Below are 23,919 nucleotides of genomic sequence, written 5' to 3'. Positions count from 1 at the left end.
TGAATGCAAGCAAAGCACTCACCTAGATGTGACATTCTTTTCCTGTATTCCCTGTCTTTCTACTTACATATGTGTTTTTCCCTCATCAGAATGTAAGCTCCCTGAGAGTAGGGACTATATCATTGTTATTCTTATATCTTAGAACCATTGGCATAGGACAGAAATGTTGGCCGGATTGAATTAAATTTGTAAATGAGCAATTTCATCATCACTAGGTATTTTACAACATATGTAATGTAGATGAAAAAAAATTAACTGCTTTCCATTCCTACAGTTTTTCATACCAAAGTTAATGTGGGTGCAGACTCCTGAAAAACTTATACTGGGAGTATATATACACTGAAGCAGCCATTCTACTTTTGGGGTAAAAGCTAGTTTTAAATTTGGAAAAGGTAATTTGTTTTCATATAGAAACTCACCGTCATGCTCAAGAATGTTGGCTTTTTTTTATTGAATAAAATAGTTAATCTGTGTTTAAAAGCATTAAAGCACCTAAAGATAATTATTGTAAAAATATGTCAGAATGAACATATTTTGGTTGTGTACTTTTGACGTGATATTTGAGGAAATGAATTTGTTTTCTTATAAATGGTGTTAAAATCCAACATGTCTCTTGAAAGCTAATTTGTAGATGAAAATAATGCTTGAATTTTAATAGCAGTTAAGTATTTGTACAACAAATAAAAAGTTAATCATTCATTTTGCAATCATTTGTTATTTCATAGGTGGCACATTTTTACAATTCTATTGATCAGCAAATGATTCAAAGCCAGAGACCAATGATGTTACAATCTGCTTTAGCATTTGAACAAATAATTAAGGTAAAGGATTTTTTATGCTATAATTATATTTTGAAATGTTCTATTCTTCACATACTGCTTGTCAACTGTTTTCAGTATCTCTTTGCCTCTCTAACATAGTATATCAGGTGATTTCAGATCAGTTCTTCTTTCTATAATTCATTCCCTCACTCTGAGCATCTTGCCCCATATTTTAAAAAGAAGTTTTTGACCACCTACTGTGAACATTTTTGTTCACCTTGCATATCACTGTTTCTTTCTATTTTCTCCACTTGAAATATTAGAGAAATAACTTTTTTTCTTCATTGCTAAAACTCATTTGTCTTCCTGACATGATTCCCTTTGGTCTCTTGTGGAGACCCTTCTTCCACAAATCTTTGCAGTTCAGTTTTCCCTTGTACTCTTCCTTTCTACCTTATGACTCTCTTTAAAAAAAAATGAAATAGGGCTTTTTTCTCTCTCATGGTTTGGATCATTTTTTTAAATGAGCAGTCGGACTCTTGGAAGTGTTTAGAAATTTCCCTTTAGATATTCTACAAGTCTCCTTCTCTGTCTAAATGATTCTCATTTTTCCTTAAGCAGCAGTGTTCAAGAAGAACTATTCCTTATTTTGTCTTGTTTATTTCCTGAGGTTGAGACTGTATTGTATATTAGTAAAATTACACAATATTTCTTTCCATTTCTCTGACTCTTAATGTCCTTCCCGGTCTGGCTTTGGTCTATCTTTTTAGGCTTATTACATCTCATTTTTCCTTTTACACAATACAGATTGACTGACTTGGTTTTCTTCCTCAGTGACCTGCCATTTTCCTCCTCTGTGTTCTTGTACCATCTGGTCCCATGCTTGAAATGCACTCCCTGCCTCACCTCTGCCCCTTAGAAACTCTACCTTCCTTCATAGCTCAGCTCAAGTACTCTCTCCTACATGAAACCTTTTCCAATTCTTTTTTGTGTCACAGACCTTTCTAACAATCTTGTGAAGCTGAAAGACCTCTTCTCAAGATAATGTTTTTAAATAATTGAGGAAAATGGTAAATTTCAGTTAAAGGGTAGTGAAAATAAAGATGTAATTTTTTTCCCATTCAAGTTTACAAACTGAAGTCTATCCATGGATCCCATGGGAGTCCTTGGTGTAATTGCTGTTTCCTCCCTCTCCCCCCGCCATGACTTGGTGAATATTATGTATGTGTGTGTTTGTGTGTGAGTATGTGTATATATGTATTATATATATGCATACAATATTTTATATATGTGTATATGTTATTTCCCCAAAAAGAATGTAAGTACATTAAGGACAGAGACTTTCATTTCAGACTATCTCTTCAGTGCCAAACAGTACCTAGCACATAGTAGGTATTTAACAAATATTTGATGACTGACTGATTTGAAAGAATAATACAAAGGTAAGATATTTGTGGTTCGGAAGTTTGATGTCCTTTTCTTTCTGATTTGGGTGTCTTCGGTGTATCATATGTCTGTTGTAAAACTAAAATGCTGTTGAGATATAGAGGCATGTTTTACATCTGTATATTCAGTTCTATTCAGCAAATTGTTAGAAAGGCAGTTTTTCTTGTCAAAATTCAATTCCATTCAATTAAACAAATTTTTCCTAAGTATCTACTGTGTGTAAGGCACTGTTTTGATGATCAGGGAACAAGGACAAACTTTGCTTGTGCAGTTCTTATTAAGCCCTGAAGGTCCATTCAGGTGTCACTTCTTCAATGAAGCTTTGCTTGAATAACCTGGCTATAAATTATTTTTCTCATCTAGCTTCATACTAGACTATATTTCTCTTATTTACTTATTCTTGTTTGGATTTTATTTATCAAAGTTTGTATTGTATCATTCTAACTAAATTAGATGATTTTTAATTTCAGGGTCATGCTTTGTATTTTCTTTTTTAGTTTCCCCATATTTGAATGAATGGATGGTTTACCTGGTGTTATTTTAGGCCTTCACCTGGCACTTGTGTGTCAACAGAAGATGAATGAAAGGGTTCATATTTAAAATAGGATTCACTTCAGTTTTAAGGTTTCATTGTCTCTAATGTCTCATATTTACTGTTTTGATTACTTGATTTGATCTATTGCTTTTTCTTACCCTCTAGTATCTAGGTATTCCATGATTCTTGTATACAGTACACTAATTTGCCTATAGCAAATGACCTGTAGCTTCCTGTATACTTCTGGGATTAGACATTAATTGTTAGATCCACTGTTCAGTCTTCATCTCTGGCTCTTATGTATTTGTGAGAGCCATATTGAATCTTTGTTTATAACCCTTGTGGTAGGTTCCTTTGCCTCTCTAAAATTATCCGTTCTTGATATGGATATAGGCTCACAATCTTAAAATTTAATTAAACATTTGCTAAGTATCTATTATGTATAATAGAATGTTGCTAAGCACTTGGGATATGCAATATTCAAGGAAAATTCCTTATCTCATGGAGTTTATTTTCTGTTGGGGTGAAATAACATGTAAATAAGCTACACAGAATAGCCCATGGCAAGTACATAAGTAGTTTACAAAATATCATGCAGAGTTGAAAGAAGAGAAGATCATTTAATTGAGTTCAGGGAAGATTTTTGTGGAAGAGCTACTATTTAACTTAGCTCTTGAAGATTTTCAGCAGGTAAAGATGAGATATAAGACTGTATAAAACTAGGTGAAAACTAACGTTAGAAAAATGGTTAGATGGGGGCATACTTCCAAATGAGATGGAATGGGATGGGGGTAAATGTCATCATTAGAGAACTTAACATTGACATAGAGGAAAGCCTTTGTTTGTTAATCTCTTGTGCTTTACAAAGACTTTGAGTGTATTCTACCAAGGACAGTTTTTAGATTTCTTTGGCTCCCTCATCATGGTAGTGGATTTATATTGGATAAACTTCCTTAGGAAATAGTGGTAGTTTGTTTCTGTATCTGTCCTTTCAAGTTTTCCTTGTCAGCAGTTTGTTTAAAAATGTCAGGTTGAAGCTTTCTCAGTCGTATACCATAATTTCTAATTTATTTTTACTTGCTTTTAACCAGTTAATTACACAGATATCTATTTCAGAAAGGACACCTTCATTGATAACTAGTCTATTTGTGTTTGTTAGAATATTTCATTTTTTTTGACATGCCTCTTTTCTACCACTATGTCAAAATCAATGCAGAAGCTGATGGGGGATTATATAGAACTGAGGGCCAATTTGTAATTTTTCTTTATTTCAAGGCTTGCTCTGACCCCAGAGTCCCTCACCACATGGTCAACCTTTTGATGAAGGAACCTTTCTGCTCTTAAGGCTGGTTCTCTGAATGCAGACATAGTCTGTTACCAGAATATATTGGAAGCTTTTCTAGCATGATAGTACTGCCTTCTAGAGATTGTGACTTGCCCTATTCATAAGCTAGAAAATTTCAGTCAGGAATTGAATTCTTTCTGACTTCAAGTCCAAAACTCTGTCTGCTATGTTACATAGGCTTCCCTGAGAAAACAAAGACCTGATTATCTTTTAAAAATATTATCTGCTTATTCCTTTACTATTTAACTTGGGTATACTGAGTTCTCAGACCACACAGACACGTGGTAGATATGAATGATATTAGTATTTATAATATTTTGAGCCCTTTGAGAGAGCTAAATTTACAGCTTAAATTGTAATTGAGTATATCATCTGTGTTTACTCAGAATTCAAAACCTGGTGCTGGAGAAAAGTCACAGATTACCTGGGATAATCCAAAAGAATTAGAAGGCTATATCCAAAAACTACAAAGTGCTGCTGAACGACTTGCTACAGAAAACAGAAAGCTAAGAAAGTGGCATGCCACATTTTGTGAAAAGGTATATTTTATTTAGAAAATTGAGGGGGTTGCATATAGTGCATCAGTTTTGTTAACCAGCCTCTGCTTTTTAACAGGTTGTAGTGCTCATGAACATTGATCTGCTTCGACAACAACAACGCTGGAAAGATGGGCTCCAGGAACTGAGAACTGGTTTAGCTAGTGTAGAGGCACAGGTATGGCTTACTTATAATACTGTACTATACTCTGTACTATACTATAGTCAGCTGTGAAATCAGAATCTTTCAGACTACTAATGAAGTAAATGGACAATATCCCAAAAGTGAACTTTTAGGTCTTTTGTGAACTTAGATAATCAGGGGATTTCTTTCGTGTTTGGACACCAAAGTCCCTTTCTTTCATCTTTCAAATTCTGTGATCTTGGAACGTAAAAATATTTTGGATTCTTTGGCAGAAATTTATTTAGGGATTTAGAATAAAATAAATACTATATATTTCAAAAGTATGAAAATATTGTCCTATGATATTTTGAAATACTTAGATCTGTGCTCAGCCATTTTATCTAAGCTTATTGGAGCCAAATTTTAGCTCTTGTCTTTGTTTGCTGCCAGCATGCTGATGTGGAGGTAAACAACTTCTATTTACCAGTTATTCATTTTTATATGATTAAGATGTTTTTCTTCATGTTCAAATAGCATTTTGAGATATGATGATGATGATGACTATAATAATGATTGTTATTTAATGATAGCTAATTTTTTTTCGGAGGGGGGAAGGCAAGGCAATTAGGGTTAAGTGACTTGCCCAAGGTCACACAGCTACTAAGTGTGATCAGGTGTTGGAGGCCGTATTTGAAGATAGCTAATATTTATATAGTACTTTAAAGTTTGCATAGTACTTTATGTGCACAATATCATCTCACTGATCCTCACAACAACTCTGTGTTATTATTATTATCCCTATTTTATAGATTCAGTAACTGGGGCTGAGAGACAAGTGTCTGAGGAAGAATATGAACTCAACTCCAATATTGTAGCCTTAGCTTCTTCACTGCTAATAGTTAAAAATTATTTTTCTAGTACCTTAAGATTTAAATATCCTTCTGTTGATTCATAATGGCATGTCTTGGGGTTGTGAGTGCTCAGGCTGGTTCTACTAAAGTGAAAGGCTTCCAGTATCCTTTTGGGTATATACACTCTTGTGTAGTGGGTGGCTTAGCTAAGTACTGTAAAGAGAGAGAAGAAGCTTATTGTCAGGAGATTGTCTGTGATATGATACCTTATTTGGCAATCTGAAACAAAGCAAAATACTAAATGACCTCTTCTCCTCTTGTAGGACAGTGGCAGGATTCTGGTGTGAATAACAGATTTTAGACTTTTTATAAACATTGATTTAACTGTTGCTACTCAAAATGTTAATTTCTTATAAAAAAACTGATGAGGTGACTTTACTGGAGTAATTGAACCATATTAATAGTGACATTTTTGCTCTTAAACCAAATGACTCAACAGTTCTTGTAGAGGTAAAAAAAAAAAAGTCCATTTCATCATTCACCCAAAGGCACAAGAAATATCATCTCATGGGACAGTTTGTTATCTCATTTTTTGGTGCTTATGATGAACATGAGCAAAAAGATTAGCATTGTAACTTATGCCTCAACATTTATGTTTCATGTTTCTGTTGATCCTTGTTATGGTGATTAAGGAGTAGAGTAATTCTATGGAGGACTTGACAAGATCTTCAAAATCAAACCAAAATATAAATGCTTATACTTGATATTTGCATTAAGAAGGTGGACATAAGAAGCGCAGAGCCAAGATGGAGGAGTAAAAGCAGGAACTTGCATGAGCTTGTCTCCCAGTTACCTCTAATACCTGTAAAAATGACTCTAAACAAATTTTAGAGCTATGGAACCCACAAAATTACAGAGTGAAACAAGTGTCCCACTGAAGACAGCCTGGCAGACCAACAAAAAGGGTCTATCACACTGGGCTGGGAGCAGAGTACAGTCCTGTGAGGGCCGTGCTGGCACAAATCAGGCTGGAGCAGACTTCCAGGGACTGAATCACTGGCAGCTCTGGCTATTTCCAGACTTCTCAACACACAAACACCAAAGACAAAGTAAAAGGTCAGTGGGGAAACTCTGTTGGACCTAGGTGAGAGAAGAGTGCAATATGGCCCCTGCCCCCAGAGCAGTGGAGGTCGCAGCGGCTGCAGTGGCAGCAGCAGCAGCAGCAGCAACAGTGGCAGCAGTGGTAACTTGCTTCCAGAGCTCCAGGTCCAGAGATTGTGGGCATACTAAGTGGCTGATCAGAGGTCAATTGCAGGAATTTCTTTGCTGGTGCTGAGGCAGGATTTCTCTTGCATTGCCCTGCTTGGATCTGGGTCACAGTCTTGTGTGGTAGTCTTAGGATGAGGAGGAGTGCTGGCATAGCAGAACTTGTGTCTACTGTGGAGAGGGAATCCTTGTAACAGTTCTGAGGCAGGTACCTAGAAGTAGGTCTAAAAACAACTGTGCAATACCCCAGAAATTTGGAACACAGCACTCTCCATTCTGGAAGCAAAGTTCTACCATGGCAAAGAGCTCAAGTAATTGGCTGGGAAAATGAGCAAACACAGGAAAAGAAATCAGACTATAGAATCCTTCTTTGGTGAGAAAGAAGATCACAATATAGAACCAGAAGAAGAAAACAAAGTCAAAACTCCTGCATCAAAAGCCTCCAAGAAGAATATGAATTGGTTGCAGGCCATGGAAGAGCTCAAAAAGAAGTTTGAAAATCAAGTAAGAGAAGTAGTGGAAAAATTGGGAAGAGAAATGAGAGTGATGCAAGAAAATCATGAAAAATGAGTCAACAGCCTGCTAAACGAGACCCAAGAAAATACTGAAGGATATAACACCTTAAAAAATATACTAACTCAAATGGCAAAAGAGATCCAAAAAGCCAATGAGGAGAAGAATGCCTGAAAAAGCAGAATTGGCTAGATGGAAAAGGAAGTTCAAAAGCTCACTGAAGAAAATAATTCCTTCAAAATTAGAATGTAGCAAATGGAAGCTAAAGACTTTATGAGAAATCAGGATATTATAAAACTTATCCAAAAGATAGAAAAAATAGAAGACAGTGTGAAATATCTCATTGGAAAAACCACTGACCTGGAAAATAGATCCAGGTGAGATAATTTAAAAATTATTGAACTGCCTAAAAGCCATGATCAAAAAAAAGAGCCTACACATCTTCTTTCAAGAAATTATCAAGGAAAACTGCCCTGATATTCTAGAACCAGAGGGCAAAATAGAAATTGAAGGAATCCACTGATCACTTCTTGAAAAAGATCCCAAAAAGAAAACTCCTAGGAATATCGTAGCCAAATTCCATAGTTCAGAGGGAATAACATACACACTCATTTGGATATCTTACCCTCCAGGAAAGTAGAGGGGAAAGGGATAAGATGGGGGATGATAAAAGGGAGGGCAAATTGGGGAAGGGGGTAGTTAGAAGCAAACACTTTTGAAAAGGGACAGGGTCAAAGGAGAGAATAGAATAAATAGAGGTGGGATAGGATAGAGGGAAATATAATTAGTCTTTCATAATGTGACTACTATGGAAATGTTTTGCATAACTACACATGTATAAACTATATTGAATTGCTTGTCTTGGCTCTCAGTGGGGGTGGGTGAAGAGGGAAGAAGGGAGAGATTCTGTAACTCAACGTTTTAAAAACAAATGTTAAAAATTGTTTTTATAAGAAGGTGGACATAAGGGAGAATAGTAGAAAATGTCAGAAACTGTGGTTCAGTATTAAGAAATGAAAGAGCCTGAATGCTTTCAGACTACACAAATTTTCTTGCCTATATAGGATGAATCTTTTTGGGAGAGTTCTCTATTTTATTGCTGTAGGGCAGTGGTTCTCAAACTTTTTGGTCTCAGGACTTTTAGACTTAACAATTTTTGAGGACTCTGCCAAGAGCTTCTATTTATATGGGTTATATCTATCAGTATTTACCATATTAGAAATGAAAAACATCAGGGGCAGCTAGATGGTGTAGTGAATAGAGCGCCGGCCTTGGAGTCAGGAGGGCCAGAGTTCAAATCCAGCCTCAGACACTTAACCTTACTAGCCGTGTCACCTTGGGCAAGTCACTTAAGCCCAATTGCCTTGCTCTCTCCCCTCCAAAAAAGAAAAAAAAAAGAAAACGTCTTAATGTTGTTATAGAAATAGTTTTGACCTTGCAGATTCCCTGAAGGGGCATCCCTATAGAGCCTCAGAACACACTTTGAGAATCTCTGATAAAGAGAACTCCCAGTGAAGAAACATTTTCTACTAAAGTGGATTGACAAATTGCAATCTTAGAGAATTGCTTGGGAGACTGAAAGGTTAAGTCACTTACTGAGGGTTATACAACCAGGATGTATCATAGATTGGACAGTCCTTCCAGATTACAAGGGCAGTTCTCTTCCTACTATAACCCTGTCTCTGAATACTTTCTTCAGGAAGAGAATCATAAAGTTAAAGACATGATAAGATGCTAAAATATGACCAAACATTGTAATAGCTAGCATTTACATAGTGCCTATTGTGTTCCAAGCACTGTGCTAAGCACTTTACAAAAAAATAAACGATGTATTTTTCTTTTATTTGTATTCCTAGCCATTCACAAAGCACCAGTCACACAGTAAATAAATGCCTTTCCCCACTCCTTGTAATTTTATTTTATTTTTAAATTTCATTTATTTGTTGTTAAACTTTAAGTTCCAAATCCTCTCCCTTCCCACCCACACTGGAGAATGCCACCAATTGACAATAAATATATATAAAACCATACTATGCATACTTTTATTCGTCAGTTATTTCTCTGGAGGTGGATAGAATCTTCTTTCATAGGTCCTTTGTAGTTGATTTTTTATAATACTTACAGTAACTTAGTCATTCGCAGTTGTTCTTTGAACAATATTCATTCTTTGAATAATACAATGTTCTCTTGGTTCTGCTCATTTCACTCCTCATTTTTTTCATAAAAGTCTGTGTTATTCTAAAATAAACTAGCTCATTATTTCTTACACTGCAGCACTCTTCTATCACAGTTATATACCACAACTTGTTTAGCCATTTCCCACTTGGTAGACATCCCCTCAATTTCTGGTTCTTTGCTACCACAAAGAGAAGTGCTATAAATATTGTAGAAGATAGAAGTTCTTTTCCTTTTTCCCTGATCACCTTGGAAAACAGACCTAGTAGTGATATTTCTGGCTTAAAAGGTATACACAGTTTTATAACTCTTTGGGCATAATTCCAGGTTGCTCTCCAAAATGGCTTTATTAATTCACATTTCTATCAACAGTGAATTAATTTCCCAGTTTTCCCACATCCTCTCCAACATTTGTCATTTTTCCCTTTTATCACTTTAGCCAATTGATAGGTGTGAGATATCTCCAAGCCGTTAATTTGCATAACTAATCAATAATGATTTAGAGCATTTTTTCATATGACTATATGTAGTTTTGATTTCTTCATTGAAAATTTCCCATTCATATCCTTTGACCATTTACTAATTGGGGAATGTCCCATATTTTTATTAATTTGACAAAGTTCTCTATATGTTTCAGATATGAGACCTTTATATGATAACCTGTCTATAAATTTCCCCCTCCCAATTTTCTACTTTCTTTCTAATTTTGTCAACATTGATTTTATTTGTACAAACCCTTTTTTATTTACTGTAGTCAAAATTATCTATTTTACACCTCACAGTGCTCTCTATGTCTTGTTCATTCATAAATAATTCTCATATTTTTAAGTCTGATAGGTAATATGTTAAACATTATTCTAATTTTCTTATGATATCTCTCTTTATATTCAGGTCATATTTCCATTTGGACCTTATCCTGGCAAATGGTGTAAGATATTCTGTACCCATTTTCTGTCAGACTACATTCCAGTTTTCCTAGAAATTTTTACCTAATAGTGAATTCTTATTCCAAAAGCTTAAATTTTTATATGTCAAACACAAAGTTTCTATAATAATTTATTAATTTCTATTGTATGTCTACTCTGTTCCACTGATCCACTTTTCTGTTTTTTAGCTATTATTAGGTAGTTTTGATAATTACTGCTTTATGATATAGAATAAAATCTGGTACTACTAAACCTTCCTTTACAGTTTTTTCCCATTAATTCATTCCTTTGATATTCTTTAAATTTTGTTCTTCCAAATGAATTTTTTTTTGTTTTTTCTAGATCAGTAAAATAATTTTTGATAACTTAATTGGGATGGCATTGAACAGGTAGATTAGATAGAATTGTCATTTTTATTATATTGCTTCTTTTGACCCATGAACAATTACTGGTTCCAGTTATTTGAATATGACTTCACTTGTACAAAAAGTGTTTTATAATTATGTTTATGGAGTTTCTGGATTTGTCTTGGCAGGTATACTCCTAGGTATTTTATACTGTCTATGGTTATTTTTAATGGGGTTTCTCTTACTATCTCTCCTTGCAGGGTTTTGTTTGTGAAATATAGAAATGCTTGATGATTTGTGTGGGTTTATTTTATATCCTGCTACTTTGCTAAAATTAGTGTTTCAGCTAACTTTTAGTTGAATCTCTAGGGTTCTAGTCATTGTGTTGTGCACAGAAAGAGATAATTTTATTATTTCATTGCCCTTTTTGATTTCTTCAATTTTTTTCTCTTATTGCTATTAGCATTTCTGAGACAATATTGAATAATATTTGTGATAATGGGCATCCTCATTTTATTCCTAATCTTATGGGGAAGGCTTCTCACTTATCCCATTGAAAATATTGCTTGGTCATGTCTTTAGGTAGCTGCTTATTATTTTGAGGAAAAAAACTCCATATATACCTATGCTTTCAAGCTTTTTTTTTTTAATAGTAATGAGTGTTGTATTTTGTCAAAAGCTTTTTCTGCATCTATTAATATATTCACATGATATTTGTTACTTTTGTTATTGACATAATCATTTATGTTAATAGTTTTCCTTATGTTAAACCATCCCTGAATTCCTTGTATAAATCCCACTTGATCACAGTGTATAATATTTGTGATATATCATTGTAGTCTCCTAGCTAGTATTTTATTTATATGTTAGGCACTTTACAAATATTATCTCTTTTTTTCTCACAACAACTGTGGGAGGTAGGAGCTATTATTATCTTCATTTTGCAGTTAAGGAAACAGACAGATTAAATGACTTCCCCAGGGTCACACAATAAGTGTCTGAAGCTGGATTTGAACATGATAAAAATAAAATGAACTGTATTAACAAATTTGATAAACATGAAATTGACTATCTTAACAGAAAAGAAACAACAGTTTACCAGTGGCAGAAATAATATCTAAATCACGTTTTCCATGTGTAGTCAGTAGCGCAGCTAAAGAATGGATAAAGATGAGAAGATGACACTCTTCTATAGTTACCAAATCTCTAATCTGACCTATTCCGACTAGTTACTGAAAAGTGGGAATAAAAATGGGAAATGGATAAAACATTGATTCTCTTTTTTTCATCTTTTCTCACTTCATTTTATTCTATGAGAAACAGTTGCTACCTTGAGCAAGTAGAAAGCCAAGAAAATACCAGTGAATACTTGATGTAGACATTTCTATTCTGTGCTATCTGAAATGATCAAAACTTTCCCACCGTCTTTGAAACAACTTTTAACCATTTTTGTGGTTTTCTTCATTGGAAACAGTATACCTTATCCTCATTGTATATCACTTCTGTCTTCTTCCTTTGAATAGTTAGTTAAGTCCTTGAATCAATTTCTAGTTCTCTCAAATCAGAGTATTTAACTTTTGTTCAAGATTATCTCCTTATCTAGCTATTAATCAGTGAAATATTTATTGATCACCAATTATGTACAAGGAAAGCATTCCATAAGCAGCTGTGGTCAGTATTTGAACTGCAATGCACAATGGTAGTGTGGAAAGATTTTTATTTAGAGGAGGGAGAAAAACTGGATGTGAATACTGCCTTAGGCATTACCTAGGTGATTCTGTACAAGTCACTTCACCTACTAGACCTCAGTTTCCTTACTTGTAAAATGAGGAGATGGGACTACAATACTTCTAAGGTTCTTTTCAGTGCCAAATCATCTTACTATTCTTGCCAAGATTGGAGACAAGGTGGTCAAGAGTCATAGTGTTATATAACATATACTCCTTTGTAAAATCTTGCAGAGGAAATTTGATAGGAGATTTGGAGTGCTATTGTGTTCCAAGGGAAACAGCAAGTAGATGAAAATGGAACATATCTTTGATATTCCTATAATGATCTCATCATCTATGACATTGGAACAGCCATATTTGGACTTTTGATACAGTCTCCAGTGTTCCTTATGAGGAAGTACAAATGGCATTAAAAAAAATAAAATTGAGAAAAGCCAGCTAGCTGTACCAGCTCAAATATTTTTGAAAAAAATTTTTTCTGTAAGTAACACAATTTTGAAAACATTAAGGAATCAATTTTTGAGATATATGAAAGAATGATAAAGAATTCCAAATAACTAAAAAAATTATAAACAATATCAGTACACAAAAATATATTTGATAAGTCATTAGAACTGTCCCTTATACTTTCTCATCTTACTAAAATCCTTTTGAGAATGACTTATAATATTGAGGATATCCTTGATGAAAATACTAATGAAAAGATAGAACTTTTGCAAATGGTATTTAATAGTTGACTACAGGGTGTCTAGGTATTGCATGGCCCTGGAGTCAGGAGGACCTGAGTTCAAATCTGGATTCAGACACTTAACACTTACTAGCTGTGTGACCTTGGACAAATCACTTATCCCCAGTTGCCCTGCCCTCCGCCCTCCAAAAAAAACATAGTTGACTTCATTTTCAGTCACAAAAATGACACAGGGGCATGATGATTTCAAGATCCTGCTGTATTTATTGCTTATTTATTGTAAAAAAAAAGTCTTGAATGAGTCTTTCCTATTAGAAGATATTTTCAGTGTGTATTAAGATCATACCAGATTCCTTGTAATCCCAGAGATAAAATTGCTCAATGACCCTTTATCAATATTAAATTTTATTAATAAATGTGGAAATATATAGTCTCCAGGGCTATTTTCCTCTTTTATGGGGGATGCCTCTTACAGAGTACAAATGGTAAATGAATTCCATATAGATGGTGAGGTCCTCTAGAACAGAGACATCAAACTCAGATCTGCAAAACATCCTATAGAATTAGATATTTTTTAAAGCAATTGGAGTTCAGTAACTTGCTCAAGGTTACACGGCCAGGTGTTTCTGGGTGGGTGCTAAGTGTCTGAGCCCCAATTCGATCCCAGGTCATCCCGACTCTGGGGCCGGTGCTCTTACTCACTGTGCTGCCTGGCCATCCCTTAGAATTAGATTAAAATGTGATTGTGAAAGGTTTGATAAAATAAATAAAAATACAATGCTATATATATAATATTAATTTATGCTTTTCTAATTCAATATGTGACTCACAGGGATCTATTTCTTTTGGAGTTTTATACCACATAGGTGTTACTAAACCATACATAAGGATCTTAGTGATAGGTGTTACTAAACCATACGTAAGGATCTTAGTGAACCAAATATTGACTTAGAAAACTATACATATTTATATATATATTTTTTTATGTATACATCAGCACATTAAAATCAGATAGGAATTAATTTTAATCTGTTTTGGGTAGCACTAAGGAATGTTGAGACCAAATGCTGCAACATGTTTGGCACCACAGATGCAGATGTTCCTGGTCTGGAAGACCTACATTGAAATTCCTTCTCTGATGCTTGTTGTATACCCCAGAGCAAATCACTTTACCATTTGGTATAAGTATAAGATGGGTATAGTAGTAATTGTATTACTTATTTCAAAGATTTGTTATGAGGAAAGTATTTTATAAGTAATAAAATACTGCTATGAAAATAAATACTTTGTATTAAAAATTATTATTAAAATATTTGAGTTGAAATTGAGATAATTATTTCATTTAAAGATTGGTATTTTACTGATATTTGATGTATTAACATAAAACTATTAAAAGAAAATATGCTATAACCTAATTCTAACTAAATAATGTTATATTTAAGGGATTCCAAGCAAGTGACATGCATGCATGGAAGCAGCACTGGAATCACCAGCTCTACAAAGCCCTGGAGCATCAGTACCAAATGGGCTTAGAGGCACTTAATGAGAATCTGCCAGAAATAAACATAGATTTAACTTATAAGTAAGAAATTTTTTTTACTACTATTTAGAACATAGTGTTTAATTTTTTTTGTTTTGTATTTTGATTTTTGGAGGGCAATTGGGGTTAAGTGACTTGCCCAAGGTCACATGGCTAGTTCTTGTGTTAAGTGTCTGAGGCCGGCTTTGAACTCGGGTTCTCCTGTCTCCAGGGCCGGTGCTCTATTCACTGCACCACCTAGCTACCCCAGTGTTTAATTTTTTTAATTAGGGATTTTTAATTTGTTAATTTTCTAGTTTTTTTAGTTGCATGTTCAAGTTATTCATCTACTCTTTCTTTTTTTTTTTTAAGACTTTAGAGATACATATTTTCTCCTTAGTATTTCCCCAAATTTTGGTGTGTTGTCTAATTGTTATTAACTTTGTTAAAGATGGTTGATTTTTATTGTGATTTATTTTTTGACCCACACACTCTTTAGGCTTATATTATTTAGTTTCCAGTTAATTTCTAATCTATACTTATAAGATCCTCTATTGAATATAATTTTTATTGCATTAGGGTTTGAAAGTAGTACATTTGATGCTTCTGCTTTTCTACGTTTGCTGGTAGGTTATGTTATATGATACATTGGAAGTTTTTGTGACTGTACTATGTAGAACTGAGAAGAAAGATCTTCTCCTGTCTGTTCCCATTCAGTTTTCTCCAGAGGTCTGTCATATTTATTTTTTCTAAATTTCTGTTCATCTCTCTAACTTCTTTCTTGTTTATTTTATGGAAGATTTATCTAGTTCTAAGAAGGGAAAGTTAAGGTCCCCTCCAATATAGTTGTACTGTTTCTTTCCTCCTGTAGCTCTTTTAACTTTTTCTTTAAAAATTTGTATGCTTTACTATTTAGTGCATATATGTTTACTATCAATACTACTTCATTGTATATAATACCTGAATATCTACTCTAATTAGGTCTATTTTTGCTTTTGCTTTGAGATCATTGTTGCTACTTTTGCCTTTTTTACCTTAGCTGAAGCAATATAGATTCTGTTTTATTTCTCTGTGTGTCTTTTTGTTTCGTGTGTTTCTTGTAAACAAGTTGTTGGATTCTGGTTTCTAAACCATTTTATCCCCTTCTGTTTTATGCTTGAATTCATCTGATTCACATTCATAGTTATGATGACTGTGTATTTTTTCCTTTATCTTATTTTTTTCTGTTTATCCTTCTGTCTCTCTTTTTTACCCTCTCCCTCCTCAGAAGTCTGTTTTGCTTCTTACCGCCACCTCCCTTAAATCTTCCCTCCCTGTTATCGCCATCCCTCCTTTCTTTTAACTCTTGTTCTTATTTCTCTTTTGGGTAAAATAGGTTTTTGTACCTGACTGAGTGTATATATATCCTTCCCTCTTTGAACCTGTTAAATGAGAGTAAGTTTCAATCATCCCTCCCATTTCCTCTTCCACTATAAAAACTCTTCCTTGTGAGCTTTTTTTATGTGAGATAATTTTTATTATTCTTCCTCTTCTCCCTTCTCCCATTGCATCCCTCTATCTCTCCCTATTTTTTTTGAGATCATCCCAACATAATCAACTCACACCTGTGCCCCCTACGTAGAATCCTTCTAAATGTCCTAATAATGACAACTTAGGAGTTTATGTCATCTTCTCATATGGAAATGTAAATGATTTCTCTTTCAGATTAACTTTTTCATGTTTCTCTTGAGTATTATGTTTGAATGTCAGATTTCTTATTCAGGTCTGGTCTTTTCATCAGAAATGCTTGAAAGTCTTCTATTTCATTAAAAATACATTTTTCCCTCTGAAGGATTACACTCGGCTTTGCTGGGTAGGTTATTCTTGATTGTAATCTTACCTTCTTTGCCTTCTGCAATATTGTATTTCAATATTTTTTCAATATTTTTTATTTCAATATTTTCAAATTTTTTAATGTAACTATTAAATCTTGTGTGATGCTGATTTGGTTCCATGGTATCTGAATTATTATCTCCTTGACCTGGGAGCTCTGGAATTTGGCTATAACATTTCTAGGAGTTTTCATTTAAGGATCACTTTCAGGAGGTGATTGGTAGATTCTTTCAATTTCCATCTTCTTTTCTGGTTCTAGGATATTGGGACAGTTTTCCTTTATAATTTCTTGAAATGTGTTATCTAAGTTTTCTTTAATGATATCTTTTGGGTAGTGTAATAATTCTTAATTTATCTGTCCTTGAACTATTTTTCTGACCAGTTGTTTTTCTGATGACATATTTTCCTTTTTCTTTTATTTTTTCATTCTTTTGACTTTTTTATTGCTTGTTGATGTCTCATGGAGTTGTTAATTTCCACTTGCTTCATTCTAATTTTTGAGGAATTATTTTCTTCAGTAAATTTTGTACCTCTTTTTAATTTTGACCAATTCTTTTTAAGTAGCTATTCTGTATTTTTTATGTCGCTTTTACGAAACTGTTAATTCCCTTTTCATAATTTTCTTGCATTGTTTTCATATCTTTACCTGTTTTTCCTCTCTCAATCTTATTTAGCTTTATAATTATTTTTTGCTCTTAATTTAATTCTTCCAGGAATCTTGTGGAGCTTGTGTCAAATCTTTATTTTTATTTGAGCTTTGCTTATATTCATTTTCACATCATGATCTTCTGCATTTGTTTTGATTTTCTCTGTCACCATAGTAGCTTGTGAGTTTGTTTGCTCATTTTCCAGCCTATTTCTTTACTTTCAACTTTATGTTAGAGTTGGATTCTGTTACCCTGGAATGGAGATGAAGGGGGCACTGTCCCAAGTTTGAGGCTTTTTTGCACTGCTGTTTTCATAGCTAGTTTTAGGGGTTTGTAAGTTTTTTGAGCTTCTAAGAGTGTGTGATCCTGGGAGAGGTCTGGTCATTGCTCTCTTGGTCTGTGCTCTGGTTGTTATCTGGTGATTGCAACCCTCAGTGATTGCTCTGCTCCTCAGGCCTCCAGTTCCCTTGTGACCACTGCTTTCCACTGTGGAACTGTGTATGGGCAGTGGAATTGCCAAATAGTGCCCATTCTTGAACCTGGTGCCAGCATGGGAATCTTCTGCATGATTTTCTGAATAATTATCCAGTCACTTTACTGACTCTGACCTGAGAGCACTTGAAGCTACTGCTGCTGTTGATGCAGTCTCCAAGGTCCACAGCTGATAATTGCCAGTATGTGGGCTCCATGTCAGTTTCTGTCCCAGTGTCACAGACAAACTTTCCTTCTGACCTCCTAAGTTGTCTTGTGCTGGAAAAATGTCTTGCTCCAGTCTTTTGTTGGCTCTGCCACTCTGGAATTAGATTTGAGACATTATTTTAATGTTGCTTAGAGGGGAATGTTGGAAGAGCTCAGATGTTATGCTGCCTCTTTTCTGTTATCTTGACTCCTCCCCTCTTAATTTCTTCACAATTTTTATTCAAAAGTGATTTGTTCAACTTTTAGACAAGGAAGATTACAATTCAAACCTCCCTTTGAAGAAATCCGGGCTAAATATTACAGAGAAATGAAGAGATTCATCAGTATCCCAAACCAGTTTAGAGGAGTGGGTGATGCAGGAGATGAAGGTATCTTTACTATTATGATTGAAAGAAATGCAAGTGGATTTCTGACTATTTTCAGCAAAGCAGAAGATCTGTTCAGAAGACTGGCAGCTGTTTCAGATCAACTTAAGGTAATGATTATGCAGTTTTTCATTGTATATTCTTGCCATTCTTTTTGACATATTTCAATTTGAATGATTTTATAATAAGTATAGTAATTTTTATTGATAGCAGTAAATGTGCAAATTTGTATTTCCCTTTGTACATAATTGGTATATAATTAGAAAATCCATGTAGAATAGTGGGTATTTTTACTAGACTAGTAATATAGAAAATATAGGTTTGAATCTTGTTTCTGACATTGATTTGTTATGTATACTTGAGCAAATCCCTTCCCTTCTCTGAGCCCCAGTTTCCTTATCTCTAAAATGGGCATAGTTGTATCCACAATGTTATTATGAAGTTCAAATGAAATAATACATAAAAGTGGTTTACATATTTAAAAAGTTCTACATAATTGCCAGATTTTATTCTTACTAACTTTGAAGAATGTAGCAAACCAATGAACCATATTTAGGGATTGAAGAGACAAAATGTCAATAGGGAAGGTATTCCTAAAATATTTTTATAGTATTCCTAAATGTTTTTGGGGTATTTTATACTATTTTGTAGTATAGTATTTTATTTCAAATTCATAGACCTTCAGATTCTGTAATCTGCTTAGCATCTAACTTAATCTGCCAAAGGTTTAAGCATTTGCAGAAGTGGAGGTAATGTAGTACTCACCTCTGCTTGAGTGTGGTGCTCCTGTGACACAATTTTTCAGTTAATATAGTTCTATATATCTATATCTATAACTTTGTCTATATCTATATTTCCACATGACTTAGATTTTAGTTTTATTTGACATTCTTAAATAGCCTTATGACTGAATAGAAATCTGTATGAATAGACAAGTTCTTTCCTATCTTACTTATTTTCAGCCTAACTCTATGGCTGTGGCTACCATTGCTTTCTGATCAGTTTAAGGAAAAAAAAAAAGATTATGGTTACCAAGTTGACCATTTTTGTTTGACTTATTTTTTCAGCAATATAACAAATGACCAGTAAGCCAACATATGACAAGTAACTTTCTTTAAATATTCATGTGATTGATTGTTCAGGACATTGTCATTATTTTAGAAAAAAAAAACCAAACCCTGTTATTTAAGAAATATCCTATTTAAATAGCACTGTACTAAGGTTCAGCATAAATTTTCATAACTTGCTAAAAATATAAACATTTTTATACATTTTGAAAGTTAGACCCTCATGCCTACTCCTTCTTGATCTGGTTTACTCATAAGGTCAGTTTAAAATGACAATGATAATTTAATTTAAATTTTTTTTTGCCTTTTTTTTGGGGGGAGGGAGGGCAGTTGGGGTCAAGTGACTTGCCCACCATCATGTATAAAACTTCCTACTCAAACCTGTAACAAAAGATAATTGGTTATGTGCTGCAACACAATAATCAAAGTCCTATATTTAGAGGAGGCAGGAAAATCATTGCTATTTTCTAGTTTTAACATGCTTAAGTTGTTTAAAAAATTCAAGTGACATGTTTTCCCAAGGAACTAAGTTTAATTGTTTATTGTAAACTTTCCAAAAGATTTTGAGTTCATGCTTGTAGTGCCAGTGCAATATTTGTAACGCCCACGATCACAATAAACACTGTGACTATAAATATCGCATGATGTTGAATCACAAAATATAACAGATTCTCCATATAGAGGACAGAACATTTATTTAGACAGCAGAATACCTAATCCCCAAACCAGTAAGCCAATTCCATCATAATAGTAAAGAAATTAAGCCATAATAATACAGAGAGCCATGCCATTCTTCAGCCTTCCCACAAACCAATACAAGATCAATATTTACTCACAAACCTCTCTATTTTCTTGCCTGAGCTCTTCTTTCTCCCAGTCTGGCTAGCTCTGATTCCCAGCTTCATGGGGGCTCTGCTTCCCATCAGCAAACTCCTCCTATCACAGGTTCCATGTGACTACATTCAGCCTATTAGGGGGCAGAGTTTACTTTCAAAGCAAGGGAGGTCTTCAAATCCCCTAGGTCATTGAACGGGCAGGGAAAATCTTCAAATTCCCATTCTCATTACAGTGCTGTGGAAAAAAGGGTCAGGATTTTGTTTTCATTTTCATTTTTCATATCCCCATGCCTTCCATATCTTATATCACCATCTAGTCTTTCTTCATACGAGAAGGTTGGTTAATATTGATTGAATTGAAAAACAATATTGAGTTCCTAATATATATGTTTCACAATATAAAATCAGTTAACAAATATTAATGAAGTTCTAGGTATGTCCAAAGTTACTTATTCTGCTAGGCAAGATAACCCATCCATCCTAAGACATTGAGGGAGTCGAGTTTAAAATTTGCTGTATCTTCCACATGAATTTTTTTTTGTTCTTGCTTTTTTTTTTTTTTTTTTTAAGCAATTGGGGTTAAGTAACTTGCTCAAGGTTACATGGCCTTTTTGGGTGTGGTGCTAAGTATCTGGGCCCAGATTCCATTCCCCAGGTCATCCGGACACTGGGGCTGGTGCTCTTACTCGCTGAGCCACCTGGCCACCCCTTGTTCTTGCTTTAAGGGAGAAGAAGATTATAATTTGAGGAAGAAAAAAATATAACATCTGTAGGTTTAAATCGGCAAATCTACATTGAATGTTATTATATTGGAGCTCATTTACCTATTTGTTGAGAATTATTAGGTTACTAACCTGAGCCTTTTGTTTGTTTGGCTTTATGAACTAATAGAGATAGGCTAATCCTCTCCCTTTGTTGTGATATTTTAATTAGTATTTTTTAGAAATAACATAGAGTTTTGATAATAGAATTTCATCTTAAGACTTATTTTTGTCCTAGCTATTTTTCATATAATAAAAAATATACAAACATCTTGTGGATAATGTCAATAGTCATTTTTATTGAGTAGTTATTAGAATTCAGTGGTGGAGTGGTATAGTGGAAAGACAATTAGAGTCAGGAGAGGTCTGAGTTCAAGTCCTGGCTCCAACACTTAGTCTAGCTTTGTGCTTATGGGAAAAACATTTATTAAGAGCTTGCTGTATACCAGAAACTGTGATAAGCACTGGGGATGTTATTAACAAGCAAAAAACAAAAATAGTCCTTCCCTCAAGCAGCTTATATATTTTTTTGTTTATTATTATGGAAGCAAGGCAATTGGGGTTAAGTGACTTGCCCAAGGTCACGCAGCTAGTAAGTGTCAAGTGTCTGAGGCTGAATTTGAACTCAGGCTCTCTTGACTCCAGGTCTGGTGCTCTATTCACTGCCCCACCTATCTGCCCCAAGGAGCTTATATTCTAATGGAGAAAGACAATACATAAAAGGGAACTAAAAAGTGGAGGTTAGTTGAAATACCTTTGAGGGGAGCATCATACTGATGTCTAGAGAATCAATAAGCAGAGCTGGGAGAAAGAAGTGTGACTGGCTTGCTTGGGCTCTTCCTCAAACTGGAAACACTGGGAGGAATTAGCCAGTGGAAGAAGGGGCCCTCAGGAGGGATGTTCCAGGATGAGAAGACTATAAAGGATGAGGGAATTTCTAGGGTGAAAAGGCAGTTTTAAATATGAAAATTTTCTTTTCCTTGAGACTGGATCAGCAGAAATTCAATAAAAGTTCCAAGAATCATAGTTTAAACTAAAGACTAAATAACAACATTTTCAATTAGTTAATATCAGTAATAGTGGACAAAACTTGAATTCTTAGAGATGAAAAGTGACTTTCCTAAGGTCATGTGTGGTTTTAGGAAGTGTTTACTAGTCAGTAACAGGGCTGTCATTAGAATTTACATCACATTTGATGACAATTGTCACTCAGTGCATCATTTTACAATTGTCATTTTTCCAGTGATTATATAGGTATATTGTAGACTTTTAAAATATGAGCTAACAATTTTTATTCTAAAATCATAATTCTCTTTATATCTTTGAAAAGGAATGGGTTGTCATTGGACAACTAGATATGGAGACTCTTGTGGAAAAGCATCTCTTCACTGTACAAGATTGGGAGAAAAATTTTAAAGCGCTCAAAGTGAAAGGGAAAGAAGTGGAACGACTTCCAAGGTATAGGAAATTGTATAACTGTAGCACTATACATATACCTGCATGGTGTGTGATCACAAAATATAACAGACTCTCCACAGAGAAGACAGAAGCAAAACATTTATTCCAACACCAGAAAATCAAATCCCAACACCAGGAAAAACGAATCCATCATAACAACATAGAAGTTAATGCACCACAACATAGCAGAGAGCCACACCATCCTTTAGCCTTCTCACAAACCAATGCAAGAGCAGTATTTACTCACAAGCTTATATGTCTCCCTCGGTATCATTCTCTTCTCCCAACCATCTAACTTGCTCTAACTCCCAGCTTCCTGTGGCTCTGCTCCATGCTTTAGCAAACTCCTCCCACCACAAGCTCCACATGACTACGTTCAGCCTATTAGGGGCAGAATTTACCTTCAAAGCAAGGAAGGTCTTCAAATTCCCCTAGGCTTATTAAGGATCAGGGAAGATCTTCAAATTCCCATTACCATTCCAATAACAGATTAATTTTATATTCTTTTAAAAGTAAATTTTTATTTTTATCTTTCATTTTTACATTGCCTAAATTTTCCCTTGTGTTTCTCTCCCTCTCCCCTTCCAGAGAGCCAACCCATACAACTTCAGAATATTTTTGAGAAACCCTGTTTCCCAGGGCTAAGACCCAATAAGCAGGTTGTGCCCTGAGCTTGGCATAACAATAATCCTTTGTACCCTAGATGATATCACCCTCTGGCAAAGTGTATTGCTTAGATCTAGCACCAGTGTTCACTGAGGGATTTAGCTTGCAATATTTCACCAGGACCATCCATTACACATTCATCATACCTGTTCCTTGTCACTGTCAGGCACTGCACTTCTCTTCCTGTCATAAAACTCTGTTCTTGTGCCCTGCAGGGTGGGCATTGTTTTCTAAGAAGATAAACTTATTCCTAGAATAAATCTGTACAACTTTAGATAACCAGTTCCTAAAATTATTACCTGGAATAAATGAAATGAATGCAAAATTCTGTTCTCAGAACAGGAAAAATTAGCATTCTAAATATACTCTTCATACTAATTCATTGATGTTCCTTAAAGGTTAGTGAGCAGCTACAGTTATCATTTCTTTTTCTGTTAAGAGATTTTTATGAGCTTCTTTCTTGGTATATCAATTTCATTTCAGTTCTGCTGAGCATCAGAATTTCCATCAAATCTGGCACCTTTTAGAATCACAGTCTTTCTTCAAAATTAACTAATTTGTAATTTAGTTGATCTAAATGGACTGTCTTCTCAATTGTATCCTGAAAACTAAAGAAAGCAAGAAGATAGCTTCCTTTCTTCCCTGTTCCTGTGATTTTCTCTGATGCAGGAAATGGAAATATTGGCCACTCTCCACCCCTCTCTACCTTTCTGCTCTATGTCTTCATCATTTGTGACTTAAGATATTTCCTGTTCCTTTTATATATGCTACAGGAAGTTAAATTTG

At 34.5% G+C, this 23,919-nt stretch overlaps 1 protein-coding gene across 1 annotated transcript in view; it reads left to right on the top strand.

Moving 5' to 3' along the window:
* The window catches only part of DYNC2H1 (dynein cytoplasmic 2 heavy chain 1), a 429,393-nt gene that overhangs the window by 40,906 nt on the left and 364,568 nt on the right, over positions 1–23,919 (top strand). Inside the window, exons 13-18 of the mRNA XM_069080147.1 lie at positions 726–821; positions 4,474–4,626; positions 4,703–4,801; positions 14,686–14,825; positions 18,227–18,455; positions 22,340–22,467. Coding sequence (XP_068936248.1) covers positions 726–821; positions 4,474–4,626; positions 4,703–4,801; positions 14,686–14,825; positions 18,227–18,455; positions 22,340–22,467 — 845 coding nt within the window. The remainder of the gene's footprint in view (positions 1–725; positions 822–4,473; positions 4,627–4,702; positions 4,802–14,685; positions 14,826–18,226; positions 18,456–22,339; positions 22,468–23,919) is intronic.

This window comes from Petaurus breviceps, unplaced genomic scaffold, assembly GCF_028583685.1.
Source record: "Petaurus breviceps papuanus isolate PSGF00001 unplaced genomic scaffold, PetGlider_PUasm1.0 91133, whole genome shotgun sequence".
Classification (NCBI taxonomy): domain Eukaryota; kingdom Metazoa; phylum Chordata; class Mammalia; order Diprotodontia; family Petauridae; genus Petaurus; species Petaurus breviceps.
The sequence above is the reverse complement of the archived record's forward strand: the minus strand, read 5'-3'. Positions and strand labels throughout refer to the sequence as shown.